Source organism: Prinia subflava, chromosome 20 (genome assembly GCF_021018805.1).
Source record: "Prinia subflava isolate CZ2003 ecotype Zambia chromosome 20, Cam_Psub_1.2, whole genome shotgun sequence".
Lineage (NCBI taxonomy): Eukaryota > Metazoa > Chordata > Aves > Passeriformes > Cisticolidae > Prinia > Prinia subflava.
Genome location: NC_086266.1, coordinates 8,600,382 through 8,624,145, shown reverse-complemented (window position 1 = coordinate 8,624,145; position 23,764 = coordinate 8,600,382). Strand labels below are relative to the sequence as shown.

General features: G+C 55.1%; 1 protein-coding gene across 4 annotated transcripts in view; it reads left to right on the top strand.

Moving 5' to 3' along the window:
• The first annotated feature begins 2,492 nt into the window (after positions 1 to 2,492).
• MID2 (midline 2) overlaps positions 2,493 to 23,764 on the top strand; it is a 65,309-nt gene continuing 44,037 nt past the window's right edge. For 2 of the 4 annotated variants that reach the window (XM_063416981.1, XM_063416977.1), the window contains exons 1-2: positions 2,561 to 2,706; positions 18,063 to 18,784. In XM_063416981.1, coding sequence (XP_063273051.1) covers positions 18,119 to 18,784 — 666 coding nt within the window. In that variant the 5' untranslated portion in view covers positions 2,561 to 2,706; positions 18,063 to 18,118. Of the gene's footprint in view, positions 2,707 to 4,390; positions 4,411 to 18,062; positions 18,785 to 23,764 lie in introns of those variants that run through there. The other 2 variants (XM_063416978.1, XM_063416979.1) reach the window with 2 other exon arrangements.

The following is a 23,764-nucleotide window of genomic DNA, read 5'->3' as shown; positions in this document are numbered from 1 at the left end:
TTGCCCAAGGTCACCTGTGACGCCTCTTGATTAATGCAGGATCCCAGCTAATCCAGCACCCATCAAGCCTCAAGGGAGGCTGGCATCTGCAGTGATACATGAGGAAAAAACTGTCTGAGGGACTTCAATATACTGTGTCTCTAGCTATGGTCGCAGCCCGCTCTGGGCCTGGCATTGGGTCTGTTCAGCAGCTGGAGCCACAGCTGTGCATGTCCACCACTGCCCCTCAGCTTGGGAGTGCCAGCAACAGCCAGATCCTGCAGAGCAGAGGAGGCACCAGGGCTGATCTCCACTGTGGCATCCCAGCAGCTGCTCCAGCCCCACAAGCTGGTTCTCAGTGTGCAAGGAGACACTGAGACTGATCTCTGCTGTGTCACTCCCGCAGCTGCTCCAGGCCCCTGTGCTCCCTGGCCCTGCTCATTCTGTGGCGAGGCTGACACTGGAGCTGGGAGCTAGAGGGACATGAGCACACTACAGAGCTGCCCACCACTGCACTGTGGTGGCGCAGGGGCACCATCTGGGCTTTGTGTCCCTGGCTGTTGTGGGAGGAAGGCTGAGGAAGCTGAGGCTCTCAGAGATCAGGGCTGAGCTGCCACTGGTCTCTGCTCTCTAGCACTGCAGCAACTGCTGGGCAGTCAGGTTGTCACCCAGAGACCCTCGGTGGTGGGACTTTGCTGTGACCTCCAGCCACCTGCTCATTTTCACTGATCTCAGTTCCCTGCAACCTAATGTGCTATATCTGAGGGTCTGCATATCTCTGCTGTTGCCCTCGAGCTCTGACTCTGCTCAGAGCTTGAACCCACCCCTGGCTACCTGCTGTAGGCTACTGGTGGCTCTGAATTTGGAAAAGTGGCTTTAATTTCCTGCCTGTCCAAGGTCAAAGGATGGGCCTCTGGTCTGGCTGTTCACTCAGCTCACATTGCTCTGCACAGATACAGAGACAAAGGCTGGTCCCTGGACAGCTCTAGATTCTGTGTTTTGGCCACAGCTGACTGGGCTGTGCTTTCACTGCTAGAAAATCAGAGATGGGGTTTAATGCAAACAACATGGTGCACATTAACTCCCCTGTTGTCAGACCCTGCTGGAAGCAAGCATGTGTGATCCCTCTGCACAGTGAAACAGGTGAGAACCAGGCCGGCCATGGTGGTGGCAGCCCTGGTTGCTCAGCAGCCATGCATCTGTCCCATCTCGCTGGAGAGCCGCAGCAGGAGAGCTGCCGTGTGCTCAGTGTCTGCCCCGACTGACACGGGGGGTGTCTGTGTGTGTGTGTCTGTGTCTGTGTGTGTCTGTGTCTGTGTGTGTCTGTGTCTGTGTGTGTCTGTGTGTGTCTCTGTGTGTGTGTGTCTGTGTGTGTGTCTGTGAGAGTGTGTGTGTCTATGTGTGTCTGTGTCTGTGTTTGTGTGTATCTGTGTCTGTCTGTGTGTTTCTGTGTCTGTGTGTCTCTGTGTCTGTGTGTTTGTGTGTATCTGTGTCTGTCTGTGTGTTTGTGTGTATCTGTGTCTGTCTGCGTGTCTCTGTGTCTGTCTGTCTGTCTGTCTATGTGCAGTGATCGGCGCTCAGGGCATGGAGGAGGCGCCTGCTGGTCCTGGCTCACAGCGCCTCCTCCAGCACCTTGCCCGGCCTCACCTTCAGACGTACCAGGAGCCTGGATGGATTTTTCCTCATGCTTATTTTTAAAAAACGGCTCATTTTACACTCTGGGCAGCCTTCAAATATAAATAACCTGTGCCACATGTCCCCATATTACCAGGGAATAAATCAGAGCTCTGAGTTCCCCCTCCCATATTTCCCTTTGATGTTATTGCTGTGGATACATGTATAGGTGCACTTTGCACGTATTAATCCAACCTCACCCAGAGCTGGTTTGCCATATAGAGAACACTGGGACATCTCTTTGTGATGCTGAACCAGGTGGTGAAAACCCCATTTAATTCATTTTTCACTTTGAAAAAAATAAATGTGTTGAAAGACCCGCTGTCAAAGTACCAAGTCTCACCAAAAATACATGGACATACATGGTATCCATCGCATGGGAACACACAATTTCCCACATCTCATAGGGACACACACTGCCCCCCATCCCACAGAAGCACAGGGTGTGCTCCATCCCATGGGAACATGCGCTGCCTCCCCCTCCATGGGAACACACAGTGCCCTTCATCCCAGGGGAACACGCACTGCCCCCGACCCCACAGGGACTCACACCGCCTGTAAACCCACAGGAACACAGAGTGTTCCCGACCCTACAGGAGTACAGAGTGCCCCCAACCCCACGGGGACAGGCATTGTTCCCTGCCCCAAATACTGCCCCCGATCCCACTGGGCACACGGTATCTCCGATCCTACGGGGCACTCGGTGTCCCCGATCCCACCGGGCACTCGATGTCCCCGACACCATGGGGCACACAGAGCCCCTGATCCCACGGGGCACTCGGTGTCCCCAACCCCGGGCCGGGCGGGCTCCCGGAGCCGCTGCCGCGGCCTCACCTGCGGCGGGCGGGGTCAGGAGGGAGGGGCGGGGCCCGTGAGCGCGCGCGGCCCCGCCCCGCCCGCTCCGCGCGCCGCCGCCGCCGTGTCCCCGCGCCTCCAAGATGCCCGGGCAGCGGCGGGAAGGCTCCCGCGGGCCGCCGGTACGTACGGGCACCGGGACGGGCGGGGGCACCGGGGCGGGCCGCGCCGCGCCGGGGGGGCTCCCGCGGGCCGCCGGTAGGTACCGGCATCGGGGCGGGATGCGGCACCGAGTTGGGGAAGGAATGCCGCGGCCCACCGGTAGATACCGGGGCGGGAGAAAGCACCGAACCGGCCGTCGGGGCCCCGGCGCGGCCTTTCCCGCGGGTTTGTAGCAAGTGCCGGGGCGGAGGGCTGCCGCCCTTCGCGGGAGCCGTTGCCGGGTCCCCCCGCTCCCAATCGCCTCACTCGGTTGCCGAGTGTGTCTGCCAAGCCCGCCCAGGCACCTTCCGCCGCTTGGCGGGGAGACCCTGGTGGCCTGTCCCCGCCCGGCCCTTCCCGCGGCCTTCCCGGTTCGCCGGGAGCCGTCCTGCTGGGGAGCGGCGGTGCCTTACGGACGCGGCGGGTACGAACTCGCCGGCTCCCTGCTCCCCGCTCGCGGCTTTGGGGATCCCGCGCCCACCCCGTCATCCCCCCGCGATTCCCCCTCGTCCCGGGGTTTACGGTGGAGAGTGTGGTATCCCCCCCGCCGCCCAGCCCCGTGGCCGCGCTCCAGCTCCGGGCGGTTTGCGGTGCCGGGTTGTCGTTGCTGCCGCAGAGCCGGTGCGGGGCCGGTGCTGCCCTGATCCTCCTGGTCCCCCCTCCCCATGCGCCCCTTCCTCCAGCGCGGCCGGAATCTGATAAACTCCAGGCCATGGAAGTTAATCGGTACCGGGCTCCGTGACCGGCGCTTCGGAAGCCACAGAGGAGACACGGCCACGTGTGGGGATCTGCCAGCGCTGCCCCCCGGGCACCGGGGGTCGGGAGACATTTCCGGGGTACTGCCTGCGCTTTTGGGGGCGGGGGGTAGGTCACTGCTGAGCTGGCAGCGGAGTGTGTTTTGCTTGCGCCAAGGATCTGTGCAGCTGCTGGAAAACGTGCCCGAGAGTGATACCTCGTTCTTGCGCTTTATTTTCGTGTTTTGCCTCAAAAAACATCCCAACCGCAAGTTTATTGCCCCTGTGTGCACATCTGACGAGGGCTGGAGTGCGGTGAAGGGCCGTTCTGCCCTTCGTTCAGCGGTCTGCGGAGTTTCTGGAGAGGGCAGATGGCTCTGCTTGCTCCGTCATTCCCTCAAGTCCGGACACGCCGGCGTTAATGGCTCCTGCCCTTCCTGGCTGTCGCCCAGGTCTCCCCAGCCAGCCCGGAGGTTTCGGCTCAGCTTTTGTTGTCGGAAGGCGGCTTCAAGGAGACCGGCTCTGCCGGAGGAGCTACCGCAGCCGGGTGGGAGCTGGCAGCAATGCCTGGCAGAGCACAGGGCACCGTTGGCTTCCAGGTGGCAGAGGAGCATCATCGGGCAGTGCCTGGCAAATCTGGGAGGTGCCACCGACCTGTCGGCCTGCCGGCAGGGCGTTGAGTGTGGGCTGAAGCTGCTCCTTGACCCTTCTGATGTGGGCAGCAGTGCCCTTCCCTCCTGTACCGCAGCTGCAGCAGGCGGTGACCCTCGGTCTGTGCTGGAGGGGCTGTGCAGAGCTGCCCCTGCTCCCGCGGGTGCCATGGGCTCTGTGCTGAGGTTGTTGCCACTACATTTCACCATCGAGGAGCAGACTCGAGGCTCCTTGCTCGGCTTGTGCCCCTGACCAATGGGTAGTAAAACTGGCCACAGCACAGAGGGAGAGAAGGAGGGAGCCTGGCCCATGCAGCAGTGCTGGAATGCTCTTGCACCGAGGGGATGTTCCCTGAGGATGCTCCTGGGAAAAGACAGTAAGTGCAATAGGAATATGAGGAGGAAGGATGAATTGATGCCAATGACAGCAGCAGCTGTCTCGGTTCAGGCAGGTGGCTACAGAGCCCTGGGTGTGTCGGCTGCTGTGATCCAAGCTGAGTCTGTGCCCTGTGCAGCCTTCCATGGCGGCTGGGAGGCCGTGCCTGTGTGCAGCCCACATCCTGCCTGCTTTGAAAATGCTGCTTTGCAAAAGAAATGGAGCTGCAGTGGGTGATAAATCCCTGCCTTGCAAAGCATGCACCGGGTGAGTTGTGCTGCCCTCTGAGGTACAGGCACGGCTCAGGGGTGTGTGTCAGTGCGTGTGCAAGTTTGTGAGCAGGGTGAGATCGGTCCTGGGACCATATGAGATTGCTAAATGACTTACTTATAGAATCAGGTTTGTGTTGTCTCCTGTTCCACCCCTCTAGGGATGGATAGGTGTTTCCAAACGCACGCTGCAACTCCCCTGGGCTCTCTGTGGGTTTCTGAGCCGTCGACTGGGGCTTCTGTAGTGGGGAGGAGGGTGTTGAGCCTTTTAGCCCTTGAGCCAGCCCCTCGCTTTAGGGGGTTGGTGCATCCCAAAGGCTGGTTTACTGGATAGACCAAGGCTGTCCCATCAGAGATGCTGGAACCAGAACTGTCACTGGAGGCTGCGTAGCTGGTTCATTAAATGAAGCTGATGAGCAGTGTGATTATTTTGTTCATCTGGAAGGAGTTGCTGCTGCTGATTACAAACACCTTCCATAACAAACCCACCTCAACCTGCTTGGAACCCCTCTGAGGTTGATGCTCCCCTCATTGAAGTGAGGGGGTCTGTGGCTGCTCCCCTGAGCTCCCTCCTGGAGAAGGACAAAGCCTCTGGGGGCTGGAGCCTGTGTTGCTGCTTTCCCTTGTTTTTAGTGTTCTTTGCCTGGAAAGCGAGTGTGTGTTGCAGCCTAATGAGTGCCTGGCTGTGCCGTCATCGTGTGCAAGCGGGCAGCCCTGTCAGCCCCTCTGATTAGTGAGCACACTCGTGGGGATGCTGATGACCAGCCTCAGGCTGCTGCTTCCAACACCATCCCCTGCCATGGCTCGCCGCTGTGGAGCCTGGGTCCCAAAAATGCCAGGGCAAGGAGGTCATCAGCGGGAGAATGGTGTGTCTGTGCGGCTCTGAAAGGCGCCTTGTGCCGTGCAAGGGCGGAGGCTCCAGTGGCGTGCAGGGAGTGTCTCACCCCTCGGATCCTGGGTGCCTGTGTGTGTTCCTACACAGTGCTAGAAACATCGGGTTGGACCTTTGTGCCAGCAGCCCCAGAGCTGCCTCTCATCTGGGGTGCGGGGAGGGGCACGGTGCTGAGCTCGGAGCTTGTGGCTATGTCATCCTTGGGAGGACATGGGGCAGAGCTAGGCATGCTGCAGCCCCGGCTTTTGGGGTGCCAGTGGTGGGGCCCTGCCAGCATCAGCAGGATGTGGTGGCTTCAGCATCTGCCCTTCCCCTGTCTTCATCCCAACCCCTGGCCCAGAGAGCATGGCCAGTGGCAGAATTGCCCTTTTCGTGCCTCTGGATGCGCTGCACTTTCTCAGGAAGCAGCCAGTTGTGCTTGCTGGCAGTCCATCACTCTGCCTCGCTCTGGCCCCCTGCCGTGGGGACAGCCTTGCCCTTGTTTTCTGAGGCAGCACCCAGCCCCCAGTAATGCCCATCAACACAGCCAGGAGAGGGGTGGGTTGCTGGCCCCCACAATTGCTCCAGTGTGGGAATGGGGCTGGGTGACAAAAATCTGGGGTGCTGGTGGGAGGGTCAGGCTGGACCCCTTTTTATCTCCTTTTCATGCAGTCTCAGCTCTGTGGTGCTAGTCAGCCTCCATGCTCACTGGTCTCCATGTGACTGTGGGCTTGGCTTCCTCCCCTAGCAAACAAACCTGAAGTGCCCTGGGTGCCTGGAGGGCAGGGGACATCTCTGCTGGGGGAGTTCCCTGTGTTTCAGAGTTGCTGTCATCCCTCTCAGAGAATCACAGAATAGGCTGAGTTGGAAGGGACCCATCAGGATTGTTAGGTTCGATTCCTGGCCCTGCATGGACAGCCCAAGAATCTGACGCCTGAAAGCGTCCAAGTGCTTTATGAGCTCTGGCAGCCTTGAGGCCATCACCATTTCCCTGGGGGGCCTGTCCCAGTGTTCGGTCATCTGCTGGGTGAAAAAACATTTCATGATGTCCAACCTAAATGTCATGTCCCTGACCCCCTTTCCCTCCCCCTATGTGATGTCCCTTTCTTCAGTGCATGTTTGCTCATAGCGGAGCTGTCCCAAATGTCTCCCAGTGGCTGCTCCCAGAGCCCAGGACTGTGGAGGGGACATTGCACCACTGCAAGTGCCAACAGGTCCCCCATTCCCCAGGTGTGTGGGAAAGTTCACTGTGTTCTGTGTTTGCTCCCACCTCAGCCAGGGCTGCCCTGGCATGGTCCAGAAGCATTTTGGACTGTGCTGAACTGGGGGAGTCTCTTAAATCAAAGTGGAAAATGCTTGTGGTAATTCTGGTGGAAACTGTTTATTATTGAAGCTGTGCTGGCTGGGAGGTCCCAGAGAAGAGCTGCTGCAGGAGCCCAGCGCCGCCACCAGGTCTTCCTGACTGGGTGGTGGCATCTGGTTTGCTTCCTTTTGGGCATTTCCCATGGGATTTCTGCCCTTGGACAGGAAGAGGGTGGGGATGGGATCCGGTTGTAATGGAATTTCAGCCAGAGCAGCCTGTGAATAAATGGGGATGCTGCTGTCACTGTGTGGATTAAACTGCTTCTGAGTTTTTTACTCTCAAAAGAGTAGTGACTGAAGAGAAATGGGGGAGAGGGAGGGGAAGGTTGTGTGGGGGTTTTTGTTTGTTTGGAGGAGTTGGAGTTTTTGATGTTTCAGGGATTTTTTTACAGATGTCACAGTTGGATGCTGCAAGCTCTCAGGCCTCAAAACTGTATTTTATAGATCTCAGTCTGGTGATTCTGCTAGAGGAGGAGAAGGAAAACCCACAGGCTTGTGAAAAGCCAGTGTGAGAAATAAATGGAAACTTGCTGCATCACTGAGACTCTGAGGGCAGATCCAAGGGACTCGTGCTGCATCCATGCAGAAAAACACAGCATGTCCGTGTGCCACTTGTGTCGGGGGTCTCCCAGCCTCTAACACTTTCCATGGGATTCCAAAATGAAAGGCCTCCATGACTCTCTGCGATGTCATTATTGTCGTTCATAACTGAGATTCGTGTCTAAGAGGGAAATGAATTGCTCAGTCTATTTCTTGTTTTGCAGATGCAGGAAATAGACCATGCTGGGGTAATGGGCTAGAAATTAAATTTTGCTTTAATACACAAACCCAATTTTGAGTTGGTTGACTGAAGGGGAAAAATTACATTCAGGCAGGAAGCAGAGGCCTGGCTGGAGTGGGGTTCTGTGGGGGCACAGGAGAGGTGGGAACGTGCCGGCTCTCCAAGGTGCAGCCTGCAGCATCCTCTGGCAGCACAGCAGTGATATTGTGGAATAAATTAGCTTTGTTTTTCAAAGAGACACAGAGCAGCTTAAATGCATTTTGTGGATGATCCTCATAGAACCCTACAAACCTGGTTGTGTAACAGAACTGATTGCAGTGAGGCAGGGAAGGGTGGACTCAAAGATGCTCAATAACCCAGAGCAGGAGTGGGCTGGAGAGGTAGCACCAGCCTTTGAGCTCAAGGTATGGGGCTGTGGGCAGCTGTTCACTGCCCCCTGGGCCTCCTGTGGGGGAGTTTTGAGCTGCAGGGTGACCTGGCTCAACACCTCTAAGGAGGAGGCTGGGGTTTTGGCTGGATGCTGTACTGCCTCTGGCCACCCACACTGTCGTGCTGATGGTGACACTGTGATGATGGCACTGCTGGCTGTGGTGCTGCTCAGTGCTCCAGCACTTGGATGAGGGAGACCATGGGCCTGCCAGACTGAATATATATCTATACACATAACACTATTAATTTTTTAAAGGCAGGATTTTTTTAAAGTCTTTTGCTCCTGTCAGTACTTTCCCAAGCCTCTGGCCACTGTTGTGGTCAGTCCTGGAGTGCTGTGCAGAGCTATGCACTCCTGCAGAATGCGATGCTCCCTCCAGCACCCCAGGAATTTGTGTCCACTTGTCATTCCTCAGGGAACTAGGAGTGTCAGGTGCTCTTGGAGATGCCTTGGTGTGTCAAACCCCTAGGGAGGCTCTGGAATCGTCTGTGATTGTGACAGATGCAAAATTCAGAACGTTTTGGGTTCCTTTCAGATCATTAAAGAACTCATCAGTGTGTGAGAGCAGGTATTGTCTCTGCCATGCCTGTTGTCACCAGAAGCCTCTGCCTCCCTCCGGCAGCCCATAGGGAGGGAGCGGAAATGGCCAGAGGAAATTACCTTTCTAGTTACCTGCTTCATCTCCTGAATTGCAGCTGAGCAGAGCTGAAAGGGATGGCAGGCAGATCCACAGCTCCTGCATGCTGCCAGAATTACCTGGCTGCCCATCAGAGCAGAGAGGAGAACTTTGGAGAGATGCAAAGTGGTAGAGCCAAGCTGGCTGGGAATAGGGGTGATGGAGGCAAACGGCATGGTCCAGGTGCTCCACCCAGCTGGGTGGGGGTGGTGGACTTTTCTTTGGTGTGCTCTGGGATGCAGCCTGTGCTGGGTTCAGGGTTATTTGCTGGTCCATTGCCACAGGCTGATCCATAGGGTGATGGGGTAAGCTGCATGGTTCTCCCCTGGCTCTGTGAGCTCCGGGCCTGCCTTCAGCAGTTAATCCCAATCCTGGCATGAGCTGTGGGAATCCATGTCCTGCAGTGGCATGGCTGTGCTGGTGTCCTTGGCTGAGGAAACCCTCCTGGGTGGCTGGGGTGTGAGCTTGGGGCTGGCCCCAGAGGATGCAGTGAGATATTGCTAGTGGAGCATCCTTTGATGTGCTTCATAAAGTGTGAAGGACACCACTGTGGATGTCGGTGACATTCATAGCAGATCATGGGACATGGGGACAGCCAATGGCTCTGCCATAGCTGTCCGTTCTGTGTGCTGGAGCCTCTTCCTTCTCTCTCTAGAGCCCCAGTCCCCTGACAGGGAATATTGCAAGGGGAGGCTGAGCCAAGGGGAATTGGTGCTTTTTTGTTTATAAATGTATTTCATGTATTTTGTTTTGACGGGCAAAAATGCTCCTGTGCAGCAGTGGAGAGGCCTCCCCAAAGAGATGCTAATGGCTTTGAGTCACCTCAGGGTTTGGGGGCATTTTGTCTTGAAAGGCTTTAAATGACCTGTGTAATGCGCTGGAAAAGTGTCCAGGGAACACTGGGTCTCTCTGTCGTTCCACAGCTCCGGGAGGAGGACTGGAAAATCTGGCTGGTCTGTGGAGCACTCCCAAGGGACTGGGGTAGGAAAAAGATTTGAAATTGCTGTGTTTTGAAAACAAGCCCTAGCTGGGCCCTGTCTGGAATGATGAGGTGGTAGCTGTAGGAAGAGCAGATCTCTGGCTGGCTGCGGAGGGAGGCGTGGGGGTCCCGTCCCGGTGGGACACAGGGTCCCTTCCTGCAGCGATGTGGGCGCTCTCCTTGCACTTTGCTCGTGGCTGATCCGGAGCAGCGCTGGCATTGCTGGCTGTGCTGGCTGGAAGCGAAGCACCAGTGCAAGCTCCATCTCCAAACCTCTGCTGGGACCCTCAGTGGATGGGCCCTGCAGCCCCCAGCTTGAGCTGGGATGGCTCTGGGAGAAACGTGTCTCTGACACTTGTCCTTGTGCGCCTGGAGGCATGGAATGGTGAAGCCCCAGGCTGAACCCTCGGCAGCGGCAGCTTCCCTCCTTTTAAATCATTAATCTCTTTAAGCTGGCCTGGGAGCCCAGTTACATCCGTCTGAGTGTCTCTTTCTCAGCATTGCAAAGGGGTGTGGGGGGAGGAGGGTGTTCAAGTCCAAAATATCTGCTACCTGCTTTGTTTCTGCACTGGGCATTAGCACTAATTATCCCCCCATTGTCTCCAGTTCCTGCAGGAAGTCTTGTTTATCCTTCCAGCCTTCCAGGAATGCAGCCCAAGGAGCTGCACAGATATATTTACCCTGGAACAATGGATTTCCCCGGCTCTGTGGTATCTGTCAAAGTGCAGCCAATCTGTCGTTTTGGGGCGGGGAGGTTGGAGAGGGCACTGGGTCGGGACATCGACAAGGCTCTGGGCTGACTCCAAAGCCTCCATGCACAGTGTGAGGCCAGAATCTGCCAGGGGGTCAGAACTGCTGCTCTCCTGCTGCCACACTGAGCAGCAAAATGGGGCTGAACCGATGGCATGGGCAGGGTGTGTTCCCGTGGGCTGGGGGCTGCAGTGGTGCTAGGTCACGTGTGTGTCTTGGAGCTCCATCAGGACACAGGGCAACCCTGAGCCAGCAGGAATGCGACAGAGCCTTAGGTTCAGGCAGCAGCTCCCATCCCCTCTGGAGCCCTTCTTGCTCCCTTGGCCCCTTTCAGTTTTCTCTCTTACCAGCATGGGTCAGAGTGTGCAGAGGGGCAATGCCCAGAACAGGTTGGAGGGCACCATGGTGGGCTGCCCTTCTCGGGCTCTGTGCCTTTGCTGGGGTAGGATTGTGCCATGCAGGCGGTACCCTCCTTGTTTGGTTGAAGATTTATTATTCCATCCCCCTGAAAACATCCCTGCAGCAGAGCTTTGGCTTTTGCATGTCTGGGGGGCCCTGAGGAGCACTGGTGCAGGGCCAGCTCCTTGCTGAGGTGCACTGGCCTCTCACCGTGGTCACACTCACGTGGCAGCAGCACCGGAACCTTCCCAGGTGTGGGTCTATGTCTCCTGGCTGTTTCCCATGTGGGCTTCACCAAGAGCCCAGCCTTGCGTTCACTGTGGTTGTGTCTCTGCACCTCTTTGAACTCCGCTCCTCTGTGGGTGAGTCGTGCCAGTGTCCTGCACTTGGTGTCCTCTAGGAAGCACTGGAGTGGGGATAAACCTGGGGTGCATACCCTGAGGGATGCCCGTCTCCTAGTACAGCACTGGGGCTGTGAGCTGGGACCTGGCTGCTGCTGCTCCAGCCTCTGGAGAGACCGAGAGGTTTTGCCTTGCAGTGCACAGCAAGACGGATCTCTGTGCAGAGCTGGATGATCTCTGCAGAGTCCATCTGGGGGATAAGAGCCATGACTTGTTCTGGAGCCCAAAGGTTATTCCAGAGCACCAGCTGCTACTGCAGCTGTGCCCTCCTTCATCCTTGCCAGGCCAGGGGCTGGTGGCTGCGGTAGGGATGAGGCTGGGCTGGAGCCGCATTGCAGGCGGTGGCTGAGGAAGATGGGAAGAATGCAGAGCCACAGTATGTGCCTGGAGAAAGGCTCAGATCAAAAGGTTGCTGCCATGTGTGGTCTGGCAGGAGCCAGCTGGGAGTGGGGCTGTTTTCTGGAGCTGCTGGTGCAGACATGAGTGCTGGGTCTGCTTGCCTACTGTACAGCATCAGCTGGAGAGGCTGGCAGAGCAGGGTGGCAGGAGAGCACAAAGGGAGGGAAAGGGGTGGTGAGGCCCAGAGCACTGGAGCCCTGTGGCAGGAGGGGAGGGACGATTTGCGGGGGATGGCAGGGCTGCCAGGGCTGTGTGAGTGCTGGATGTGCCAGTTTGGTGCCATGCCCAGTCCCCAGCTGCCTTTCTCAAAGGCCAGGCTGGAAGGGGGTCACTCACATCTGTGATGGCCTTGGGAAGGTGGGTCTGCTCCCATTAAAGCCATGTGCCTGCAGCTGTCAGCTGTCCCTGGCAGTGCCATGGCTGCCCCCACCCCCCCAGTCATCAGCATCACTGTGATCCCCCAGGTCAGCTGAGGTTTCAGCCCCTGAGCTCTGGGGGCAGCTGCTGGCAGAGAGGCAGGGACTGTGGGTTTCAGCATTGCAGGAGGAATGGGAGGGATGGAGGGATATATGCAGTGTGTGGGAAAGAGGGTTGCCATGGGCTATGACCTGACAGACCTGAGACTGGCTGCTGCAGCCCCAGGTTTCATGGATTAGGGAGAGAAGTGCTGGGGACTCTGGGAAGCTGCTGTCTCCTCCAGGAACTGGAAGCAGCTGTGCTGTGCTCCAGGGACCTGGCACAGCAGAGGGGCTGGAGAGGTGCCCTGAGCCTTTTGTGTTCTGTCAACCCTCAGGCCCCTGATGGAGATGGCAGGGGAAGGTTCCTACATGGTGTCAGTGGGAATTGCCCCATAATGTCCTGGAGGACATTGCCATTGCTGCCTGGGGTGTCTTCAAACCCCTCCAGCTGATGAGGAATCCACATGGCATGATTCCCCCTCTATGGCTGGAGAAGCCAGGGAGCAAGCTGCAGGGAATCCCTTCCTGATCCATGCTGCAGCTCAAGGGCTCCAAACACCACATCCCCTGGGAGCCCTTGGTGGATGTATGCTGTGCTGAGGTCCTGTGGGAGCACTTCAGTTGCTGTCACCTTCCTGGACACGGTAGAAAAGAGGCAGAATCTTCCTAGCACCAGGATATCGCTGCAGATCAAACAAAGGATCTCTCTTTGGTGCTTGCATCTCTGACATCATGGAGGTGAATGAGGTGGAGACCTTGTAGGCTTTAGTTGGAGCATCCTTGTCCTGTGCAGGAAACCCAAGACAGTCCTTTTCAACCTTGGAACCTGACAGAAGACATTCAGGAGTTAAGGGGGTTTTGTGATGGAGCAGAATGTCTCATCCCATCAGTGAAGGCAGTGGTGAAGGTGAAATTCCCAGAGGGTGATAGAGTTGCTGCAAATGGAGAAGTTCAAGAGCACAAATGGCCAGTGCCTGCTGGGGTCTGGTGGATCTTCTGGAGGGTTTGAGAATGAAGCAGCTGAACTACCATCACACAGGGGTCTCTCAGTGAAGGGAACTGCTGCATGGGAATGCAGCCTCTGGGCTCTGTCCTTCACTTGAGAGATGCAGGGAGAGCAGTGGATATTGTGTGGAGTAACCTTGCTTTAGCACCAAGCAAATTGGCTGGGAAAATAATTAAAGCTGATATGGAAATGCTGTTTCAGTTTGGTGGATTAGGGACAGCAGCACTGGTTTTATAGGGGGAATCCAGTTGAACTGCAGCAGCCGGTGTTCTTTTTCTAGCATAGCAATAAACTGATTATGGAGGACAGCTGGGAGGTGGATCATTGGGATTTTCAGGAAGCTTCAGACAAATTTGTGGAGTTGCTACAGTGGGAGTGGTGGGAGGAAAAACCAAGTTCTGTTTGGTGTGTTCACATGTGCTGGAAGGGAGGAGTAGAGGTGATGATGTGGCCAAGGGGTGCTCTGTGCTGGCCTGGCTGAGGGATGCTCTGTGCTGGCTGCAGCTTTGAGCTTCAAATTTGGTGTTAAATATGCACAGCTGATGCAAATAAATCACAAAAAATAGTTAAGGGTGGATGTGAATTGGCTGGAGGAGCCTGATGGCCTCCCCTCTCACTGGAGTGCCTTCCTTAGGTCAGAAGCTGTTGCTGATCATGCAGCTAGGGCTGTGTTCCCTCTTAGGACCTTGTTTCTACTGGACAGGCCCATCCCAAGGGCAGATTCAGGGAAGTTGGTTGGGCAGGCTGAGCTGGCAGAAGTGCAGGGTCGTTGACAGAGCTGGGGAAGTGGAGGGGGGAATCTCTCCCCCTCGAGTTGCAGAATGGGTCCCTGCCGCCGTGGGGGAGATGTGGCTGAGGCACAGGCTGTTCTGTCCTCCCCTCAACACTGATCCAGTTTTGAACTAATTTTCCCAAGGAGAACAAAAAGCATAGAGACAACTGCTGCCCAGATTTTGTATCCTGCTGTCACTGAGCCAATTAAGGAAAGGGTTGCCGTGTTTTATTACTTTTTTCGTTAGTGCACGGGTGGAGCAGCATAGCTCTTCTAAAGCCTCATTCTTGGAAGGGGCTGAGAAATGTCGGCTGGAGCTTCTCTGAGGGGGAGAAGGAAAAAAAGAGGGATAAAAAGGGGGAGGGGAAATAAATAATCATACTTGGTGTGGAAAATACCAGCCTGCAGAATTAGCATTTGTCTGAACAGGTCTGGATATCCTGATGTGGGACTATGAAGGCTGGCCAAACTCTTCCCAGGGTTGGTGCTGGGGGAGACCAGAGGGAATTTTATGTGGACTTGGAAAACATGGGTAAAAAAGGGGCCTGGATGCTGGTGGAGAGGAAAGCATGAATTTTGGGTTGGCTGCCTGCGGCCTCAGGTGATGTACACTAGGATGTCCCCCCTCCCAGGTATGGATGGGATGATGTGGGCAGCATCCCTCTTTCCATGTCTCTCCTTCCTTCTTCCCTTGGTGCCAAACCTCTGTACCTCTCCTGACGAACCCGTGACCTTAAGGCAGGGATGAAGTGCTTTGATATTGTAAAAATAGTAATTTGGGAGAAGAGGTGGGGGAACCTTTGTATCCGAGAACCCTTGATGTAACTTGCCAAGGGTAACCAATGCACTCTCATCAAGCTCATGCTGCTCCAGGCAGGCATATGGGTTTTGGAGACCGTCTGGGCTGGAAGTACAAGCAGTGGTCACTGTGTCCCAGAGGACCTGGCACTGGCTCTGCACTGGCCCTACATCACCTCAGCTCTGCCCACCCTGGGGTTCACTGCCCTTCCCTATCTCTTCTGTTCTATTAGTCATTGATTCACACCCCTCCCCCCCTTTTCCCTCGGTTTTGGGCGAAGCTCAGATCAACACAGAAAAATGTTTGTTTGGATGGCATGTATTGTTCACCTGCTGCTGCTGCACATCGTCATTACAGGCCAACGCAGACAGGGCCACTGACCCTTGGGCACAAGTGACACAGGACTGTCTGTAAACACTGTTAGTATTTTATAGCTTTTGTATTTAGGGAGTTAATGACTGTAAAGAAAGCAGATTTTAATCTAGACAGCTATTGTTTGTGCTGTGTCAGTCCTGGACATCAAAGAGAACATCAAAGTGGGAGGCAATAAAGGCTTTGATGGCAGCATGGCTGCTTTGCCAGGTGTAGCATCTTGGAGCAGGTCTCCCCTCCCTCCTCCAGCAGGGTTCCTGCGGCTCCAGCAGGGTTCCTGCGGCTCCAGCAGGGTTCCTGCGGCTCCAGCAGGGTTCCTGCGGCTCCAGCAGGGTTCCTGCGCCTCCAGCAGGGTTCCTGCACCTCCAGCAGGGTTCCTGCACCTTCAGGCAGGCTCCTGCCCCTGCTGCTGTACTGTCTTTGGGCAGGCTACTGTGCCTCCTCCACACCTCCGAAAGGGCTCCTGCTCCTGTCCCAGCCTGAGGCTCCTCTTGGATACATCACAGATAAAAGCTGTTGTCGCAGCTAGGAACACAAGATTAATGTACAAATGTGCCTCAGTAAAAAAAACAAAGGCTGTGTAAACTTTTTGCATTGTTTTCCCTGGGATAGCAGTGGAGCTGGATGTGAAGCATGATGTTGGATGTGGGAGTGTGAGGTGTTGCTCCATGGGACAACTGACTCTGGCAAGGTGCTGGGGAGCCTCTCACACCAATCCAGATTTTAAATTCTTTTCCCAGTCTTGGTCAGGCCATGAAACAAATCTTGTTCTTGTCCTTTCTTTTTCTTTCATCTTTGTATTTGCTGACTGGAGGGAATCTGTGGATGATGTGGGGAGGCGGAGGGGCTGTGTGCCCCCTCAGCTGGGTTCGTGCAGTGGAATGTGGGGCTCTTAGGGCCAGGCAGCCTCTGTGTCTGCAGTGTCTGGCACAGTGAGGGACCGGCATGGGAGGTGTGCCAGCCCAAGTGCCAGGAGGTGCCTGGAGCCCTGGGGGTGCATTGGGACCCCTCATCCTGCCAGGCCTGCAGCGTTGGGGAGCCTGGTGGATCTGGGGCAGCTTGAACAGCCAGGCACAGGGCCAGGAATGCTTCTTCCCTGCTGCTTTCCCGTGGCAGTGGCGGCTCCAAGGCTTCAGAAACCCTCCATGGGCTTTGCAGAGGAAGCTGCTTGGAGCCCTCATGCTCCTCTGCTTGTTTGGATCCAGCAACTTCTCCATTGTCTCTCTTGGGGAAAAGAAGAATAATTTTAAATGTGTGTATGTGTGTGCAAGGCTGCATTTGGCCAGCAAGAGCTGCTGCAGCGTGAACGTATCAAAATATCCAATGGATTTATTTTATAAGCTCCCTGAACGGCTACAGGGACAGCTCAGGGTTTCCTCCAGGCACTTGCAAATCCCATTTCAGACAATGGGGAAGAGATGGTGGGGTAGGGTATGTGGGGCGGTGCGTATGGTAGGATGGGGGTAGGCAGCTCCCAGTGTGACACCCGTGCAGTTTGCCACTTGCAGGTGCTGCCAGCAGCCTGGGGCTGACAGCAGTCAGGCCCTCTCCTGCTTCTGACTCACTCCCTACACTTCGGTTACAGCCCAGGCTGGTTTGGGTTGGAAGGACCTTAAAGCTCATCCAATCCCAATACCCTGCCATGGGCAAGGACACCTTCCACTGTCCCAGGTTGCTTCAAGCCCCTTCCGACCTGGCCTTGGACGATTCCAGCGATTTGGCAGCCACAGCTTCTCTGGGCACCCTGTGCCAAGGCCTCACCACCCTCACAGGGAAGGTTTTTTCCTCTTCTCCCCAAGCAAAGCCTGTGCACCACACCATGGTATTCTGGGGGGAAAACAGGGCAGGGCTGGGCACCACATTGCTTCCCACGGGGTCAGTTCCTGCAGCAGTGCCAGGGTGAGGGCTCCCTGTGGCTGTGACTAAACGGGGCTCTCCCCACATCCACGATGAGGGACACCACAGTGAGCATCACTTGGAGCCTGCCTTGCTGTGGCTGAGGAGACCAGGAGGTACCACTTGTGCACTGGGTGGTGAGTGAGAAAGGAGAGGCTGGATCTGGTTGTGTGTCACTACATGACGGTTTGGGAACATGCTGGGATGCTGGCAGAGGCTGGGTAGCACTTGGGGTGCAGGTCCTGGTGTTCTGCACACCAGAGTTGGGAGCAGCACGTGGAGTTGCCTGCTGGGAGCTGTTTTCCAGCCTTGTGCAAGGCAAAGGAGCTAAAAATACAGCTTGTTTGCCTCCAGCTGGAGTTGATTTAGGCATCCCTGGCTGTTTAGGAGTGCAGTGGAGGACAGCCAGTAGAAGTTTGCCGACTATAATTTTGCTGCTCTGCCCTCCCCACCCTGCTCCAAAATCCAGTGGCCAGGAAGAGCAGGGAGCAGGATGGGATGTTAAGAGCTCCTGACCTGCTCTGCTTAGAGTTTCCATGACTTGATTCACCTTTTCCCCTTCATCAGAAGCAGGCCTGGAGCTGCTGGAGGGGATGTTAAGAGGTTCATCTGTGCCATGCAGAGCAGCCCTTCTGCATGGAATGCCAGCGTGGCCCCACCCCGGTCTTGGCAGTACGTACCAAGACAAACATGAAATCATGTGGTTTCTCCTGGTTTTGTCTCCAGCCTTATGGTCCAGGTCCTGCCCTGGCTGGGCTGGAAGATGTCAGAGGAGCTGCTGCTCCTCCTTTCTTGTCCCCTCCATGTGGCTCCTGTCCCGCTGCAGCTCCAGGCTCTGCTCCATGTGGGGTGAGACAGCTCCAGCCTGTGCTTGCATGGGCCTGGCAAGGCTGGAGCTGGCAGCGTCAGAGCGCGAAGGGTGTCAGGGTGTTGGGGGGGTGACGTGTCCAGCCCCCAGGCACCTGCTGCTGGAGGAAAGGAACAGCCCAGGAGTGCAGCTGTAGTCTCACATCTCTGCTCTCCTTTCTTTCAGGTTCCTGACAGCTTTCCCTGGTTTTTGATGCTGAATCAGGATTGTGTTAACTAAAGATGGAAACACTGGAGTCAGAACTGACCTGCCCAATCTGTCTGGAGTTATTTGAGGACCCCCTTCTGCTGCCCTGTGCCCACAGCCTCTGCTTCAGCTGTGCCCACCGCATTCTGGTGTCCAGCTGCTCCTCCAGTGAGTCCATTGAGCCCATCACCGCCTTCCAGTGCCCAACCTGCCGCTATGTCATCTCCCTCAACCACCGCGGCCTGGAGGGCCTCAAGAGGAATGTGACCTTGCAGAACATCATCGACCGCTTCCAGAAGGCGTCCCTGAGCGGCCCCAACTCCCCCAGCGAGAGCCGCCGCGAGAGGACCTATCGCAACAGCCCTACCATGTCCGTGGCCAGTGAGAGGATCGCCTGCCAGTTCTGCGAGCAGGATCCGCCCCGTGACGCCATCAAGACCTGCATCACCTGCGAGGTGTCCTACTGTGACCGCTGCCTGCGGGCCACCCACCCCAACAAGAAGCCCTTCACCAGCCACCGGCTGGTGGAGCCCGTGCCTGACACGCACTTCCGCGGACTGACGTGCCTGGAGCATGAGAACGAGAAGGTGAACATGTACTGTGTTGCTGATGACCAGCTCATCTGTGCCTTATGTAAACTGGTTGGCCGCCACCGGGACCACCAAGTGGCATCGCTCAGTGATCGCTTTGAGAAGCTGAAGGTAAGGGCGCAGGATCCCTCCCGAGAGCTCTGAAGCTCAACTCTTTATGTGGGAGCTGAGGCTGCAGTGAATGTGATGTGAACCTGCGTGGATATTTGACCTGTATAAAGTTTGAAATCCCTCTCTATCCCCTCTGCATTCTAAATGAGCCTGCAAAACACTTTTCGTTCCTTTTTTTTTAAATGGAAAAACCCTGCAGCAGGTCCCATCTGAGGTCATGCTGGTGAGGCCATGGCTGTGGCAGCAGTCACGTTCCCATTAGAACCCTGCTCATGCCTTTCTCAGCTGCTGCTTCCTCTGGCCTTTCTCCCTTCATGTTCCAGGCTCATTCTGCCCCAGAAGTGCATTTCTTGGATCTTTGACCTGTTCATGTTCAGAACAAAACCAGTCTCTCATGTATTTTGAGGGCAGAAGGAGTACTTCATTGCTTCAGCAAAAACGCAGAACTCTTGGGGAGGGGTTTTGTGCAGACCAGATTATTTTTTCCTCGTTGTTTTTAAACAAACTGGTGCCTGGAAGGAAATCTTCCTAGATGTCCAGTTTCCTGGGCTGGTTTCCCACCTCCCCATCTCCAAACTCTTCTGAACCTGCTGCGAGGTGCCCAGTGCTGTGACTAAACACCCCTGATGGCATGAGGAATGGGATGGGATGTCCTGGGTGTTCATTTCTTATATTCCAGCCACCAAATTTGGCTTTGGATTAGTGCTGCCAAATGGGGCCTGGGGAGGCTCGCTTTGCCTGCCAGTCTCCCATCTCATCATCCTCACCTAAGCTTCCCTAGTGTGCAGAGCTGCGCCAGCAGCCCTGTCCGTAGTCCAGGACATTCTTTTTCCATGAGGAAATGTCTCAATTAGCAAATTGGAAATCTTCAAAAGCAATGACCATATATGTTTGCATGCAATAAAACCTGGGCAGAGAAATTAAAACCCTGGAATATTCCTCCCTGGTCCAGCCTGTGCCAGCCAGGCAAATCCATCTGAGGAAGCCTAACAGGTTGCCAGAACACTATTCTTTTCCCTTTTAAATAAGAGTCTGAAGTGATTTTGGCCATGGAGGGAAGCTTTCCTCTGCTGAAAGCAATCTTCCTGTGCTGTTTATCCTGCCCAGCTCCTCAGTCTCTGCAGGGCTGGAGCTGCTGGGGGCACAGGTTTGAGAGTGGCCACAGCTACCTGGAGAGGACCTCAGTGTGTGTCCTCTTGGTTCGTCCTCCAGCACACCCCTGCCTCTGGTTGTGCATTGCTGGGGCTGGTCTTGGGTGTCTCTTTTCCTGACACTCTGCCTCCACTGCAGAAATTGCTCAGGATTGATTCTGGGCTTCACCAACAGAGCCAGTGTTTGTTTTGGCATCTTGTGCTGTCTCCTTGCATGGCCTCAGTCCAAGCTCCGACCACCGCGTGCTCCCTGGCAGTGATGAAAATCCTTCCAAGTACCTGAAATACTTGAAATCCTTAAATACATGCTGATAGGATGCTGCTGCCTGGGAATCTGTTGCCAGTGGAGCAGCTGCTGCCTCCCGTGGGCCTGCCCCAAGTCCCGTGCCCACGGCAGGGCTCTGCCCCTCTGTCCCCTCCTCTGGACATCATTGTCCCCTCCTCAGGACATCACTGGTGAGCTCAGTGGCTGCTTCTGGAGCTCTGCAATGCTCTCAGGCAGCCAGCAGTGAGCAGATGCACTTAATCCCTGGCTTTGATCCCGCATCTTGAGTGAGCTGGGAACGCCTTTCAAGTTAGATTTTTTTGATGGAAAATTGGGTTTTTGAAGTAACTTCCTGTTGTCAGAAGGGCTGTGCTTTCTACAGAAATCTTTCGTGGGGAATTTTTTTTGTCTCTTTAGAAGAGCTGAATGCGTGAAACTGGACTGGTGTGTGTAAATGAGAAACCTCCTCCCAGTGCTCCCCTTTCTTCCAAGCTGGTTTTACATCTAAAGTCCCCAGCGTGTGCCAGTAGCCTGGCTTCCCTGTGGATGCTCTGCAATGATCCGTCCATACTGTATTATACACCTCCAGATGTTTTAGGAACCATTTTTAATCCCTTTAATGCATGTGATGGGTTTATTTTGTGCATCTTCAACTCCATTTGTTTATGTTGCAAATTACGATTTCAACCCGTGTGAGCAGTTTTCTGGATTTAAACAGGGACCACATGGATGCTGGGCAGGATGGGGCAGAGGACGGAGTGCTGGATTGTGTCCAGAAGTTTTCTGAAGCTGGGATGCCAGGGATGGATGCGGTGACATTCTGTTTCCCTGGGAAGGTTCATGTCAGGGGTTGTCAGCTGCAGGTACCATTCCGTGGTTCTCTGATTCCCCAGTCCAGCAGGCAGCACCGGTGCTCCCGCTGTGCAGGCGTGGCTGGGAGCAGTCCAGTACCTTGGGATGGTGGTGCTTGTTTCCCCTCTCTGTGGGTTCAGGAGGAGTCAAGATGCTGAGCGCAGTCAGGGACAAAAGCTGTCTACTGGCTCAGCTCACTGGCTGGAAGGCGACATTAAAGATGAAATTAAAACCGCGTGTAGATTAAGAGCAAAACTAATGGCCTGACCTAGATATAGCGAGGGCCCAGGACAGCAGTGCATTGTCTGCCGAGTGAAATCTCAGCCAATTATAAATTCAGATTGCTTGAAACTTGTAATTAGCATCCTCTCTGTGGAGCCTGCCTGGGTCCTGCCCACGCTGTGGTGCTGCTGCCGTGCTGGGACATGGTTATACTGGGGGATACAGCAAGAACAGCTCTGTGTGCAGAGCTCCAGCTGGCTCCTCTATCCACAATTTCCAGTGGAAGGAGTATTTGAAGAAAGGATTTTGCCTTAATTACTGGCCACTGTTGATGGCTTTTCCGTGAGCTCTGCTCCCTTTGAAGAGCCAGAGAAGGGCCAGCTCTGAGGATGCTTTTCCTTTGCTGGTGCTGTCTTCTGTAGATTGACAGCCTGGAAATATGCAAAAGAAAGAGAAAAGTGGTGTTTTGTAACACTTACATCCACTCTCTGATGGAGAAGGAGCCACGAGCCAGGTGGAAAACACATCCTCTGTTACCTGTCAGAGCAGCACTGCCTCCCGTGGGGCTGTGGGAGTGAGACCAGGATTAACAAAGCCTCCCTGTGCTGACAAATTGTGCAGAGAGCTGGTAGTGATTCCAAGGCTTTTAGGAGAGTGGTAGGGGAGAAAATTGAGGAAAACCATCCGTCACACTTCCACGTGGGACCTGTTCACCTGGGAGCTGCGAGTGCGTTGCTGCTAGTGCAGGGTGAGTCACAGATAGCTGCTTGATTTATAATTTACTGCACTGCCATGGGGCTCAGAGGAATTTTGATGTGTATATCTCTATTTCTTCACACCAAGAAGAGTCAGCTGAGGACAAGGGCTGCAGTTGTGACTGCTGAGACTCCCACACAGCAGATGGGGGCTTTTCCTAGCTGGAACAGAGTTCTGGTGATGTCAGAGCTGTTGGCCCCTGAGCCCTGAAGCAAGGATGCTTTGGCTGCTTTATTTCCAGAAGGGGAGAGAAGGGGCTGCAGCCCCAGCCAAGGCTCACTCCAGGTTGGTGATGGAGGCTGGAATCCCCCACTTCTCTGGGGACCCCAGGATGCCATGTACCCTCAGCTGCCACAGCCTCAGCTGTGGGGCAAGGGGGCTTTGGGCCCACCCAGCTCAGCCATGAGTTTCTCCACAGCTCTGTGTGTTTTTAGTGTTATCTTAGGGCTAGTTTGTTGTCTAGTGACCTCCCTGAGCAGGGGGACCCATGCCACACCCCAGGGTCCCCACCTCAGGGTGCTCATCCCCATCATTTCCCTCAGTGGCAGAGCAGCAAGTGCTCAGCTGACACTGAACACCCAGAAAATCATCCTCATCCCTGCTTTAATATTGATTGTTTGGAGGTCACAGGGGCCAGAAACCAGCACTGAGGGCTGGGATCTTTGATAATTTTCTTTGCTTCCCAGAAATCTTTTAAGGAAAGATTTTCCTTTTTTACCTTATTAATAACTAAGCTATTATGGATATTGAGATAGCAGAGCTGCAAAACTGCTTTGATTAGATAATCTCTCACTTTTTCCAAACCTATATACACATCCAAGATGATTTCAATGTTGCTATCTCAAGGGCAGTTGAGCTGGAAAATGAAAGCCTAAAACTGTGTGAAAATCCCTTGGTGGCACTATGTTTGGGATGAGGCTGAAGGATTCGTCTCTAGCCTTTGTTTCCTGGAAGATGGCAGCCCAAAACTGGAGTACAAGCTGTCTGCAGGGAGAAGGATGGTTTGCAGATGAGGTTCTTTTTAAATAACACGTGTCACCCTCTTTGATCAAAGTGCCTGTGTTTCTGCAGCAGCGTGTGGTTACCTGTCTGCTTCTCCCTTCTGTGGCTGCAGGTTATTCAGCTGTTCAGAAGAGCCTCCCTTGTGGGCGACTGACCCTCTTGCACTGAGGGGCTGTGGAGAGTGTGAGTCTCCATCCTTCCCCATCCAATGGCTGCATTTCTAGAGAGCTCACAGCTGCTGCATTTTCTATTTTATTTGATTTTTTCCCCCTCTTTCTGCTCCTGGCACTTCAGCCATGCCAGTGACAAGCCCTGCCTGAGGGCAGACTGTGGTGGGCAGAGCTCAGTGGGATGGGACAAGGGGTCTCGAGCTGCTTATGCTGGAAGGTGCCACCCTGTGAACACCTCACTTGGGGGAAACGAAGTCTGGTTTTGCTTTTAAAAAACGCATAGCCAGCAGTTTTGGAGAGCATAGCCCTACTTGAAGGCTGGGCAGCACGGCTGGCCTGGGAGCAGCACTGGGGTGCAGGGTTGGGTGGAGTGGGCTGTGCCTGCATGGCACAGGGCTGTGTGCCCATGCAGCTCCTGGGCTGCAAGGGTGGCTGCTGCAAGGCCACCAGCCCTGCTCCCCCAGCACCACCTCCCTGGGAGATGGAGGAGCAGCAGTGCTGTCTCCCTCCCCACAGTTGGCAGCCCTCTGTTCCCAAAACAACCAGCAGCTTTGCCGAGGGA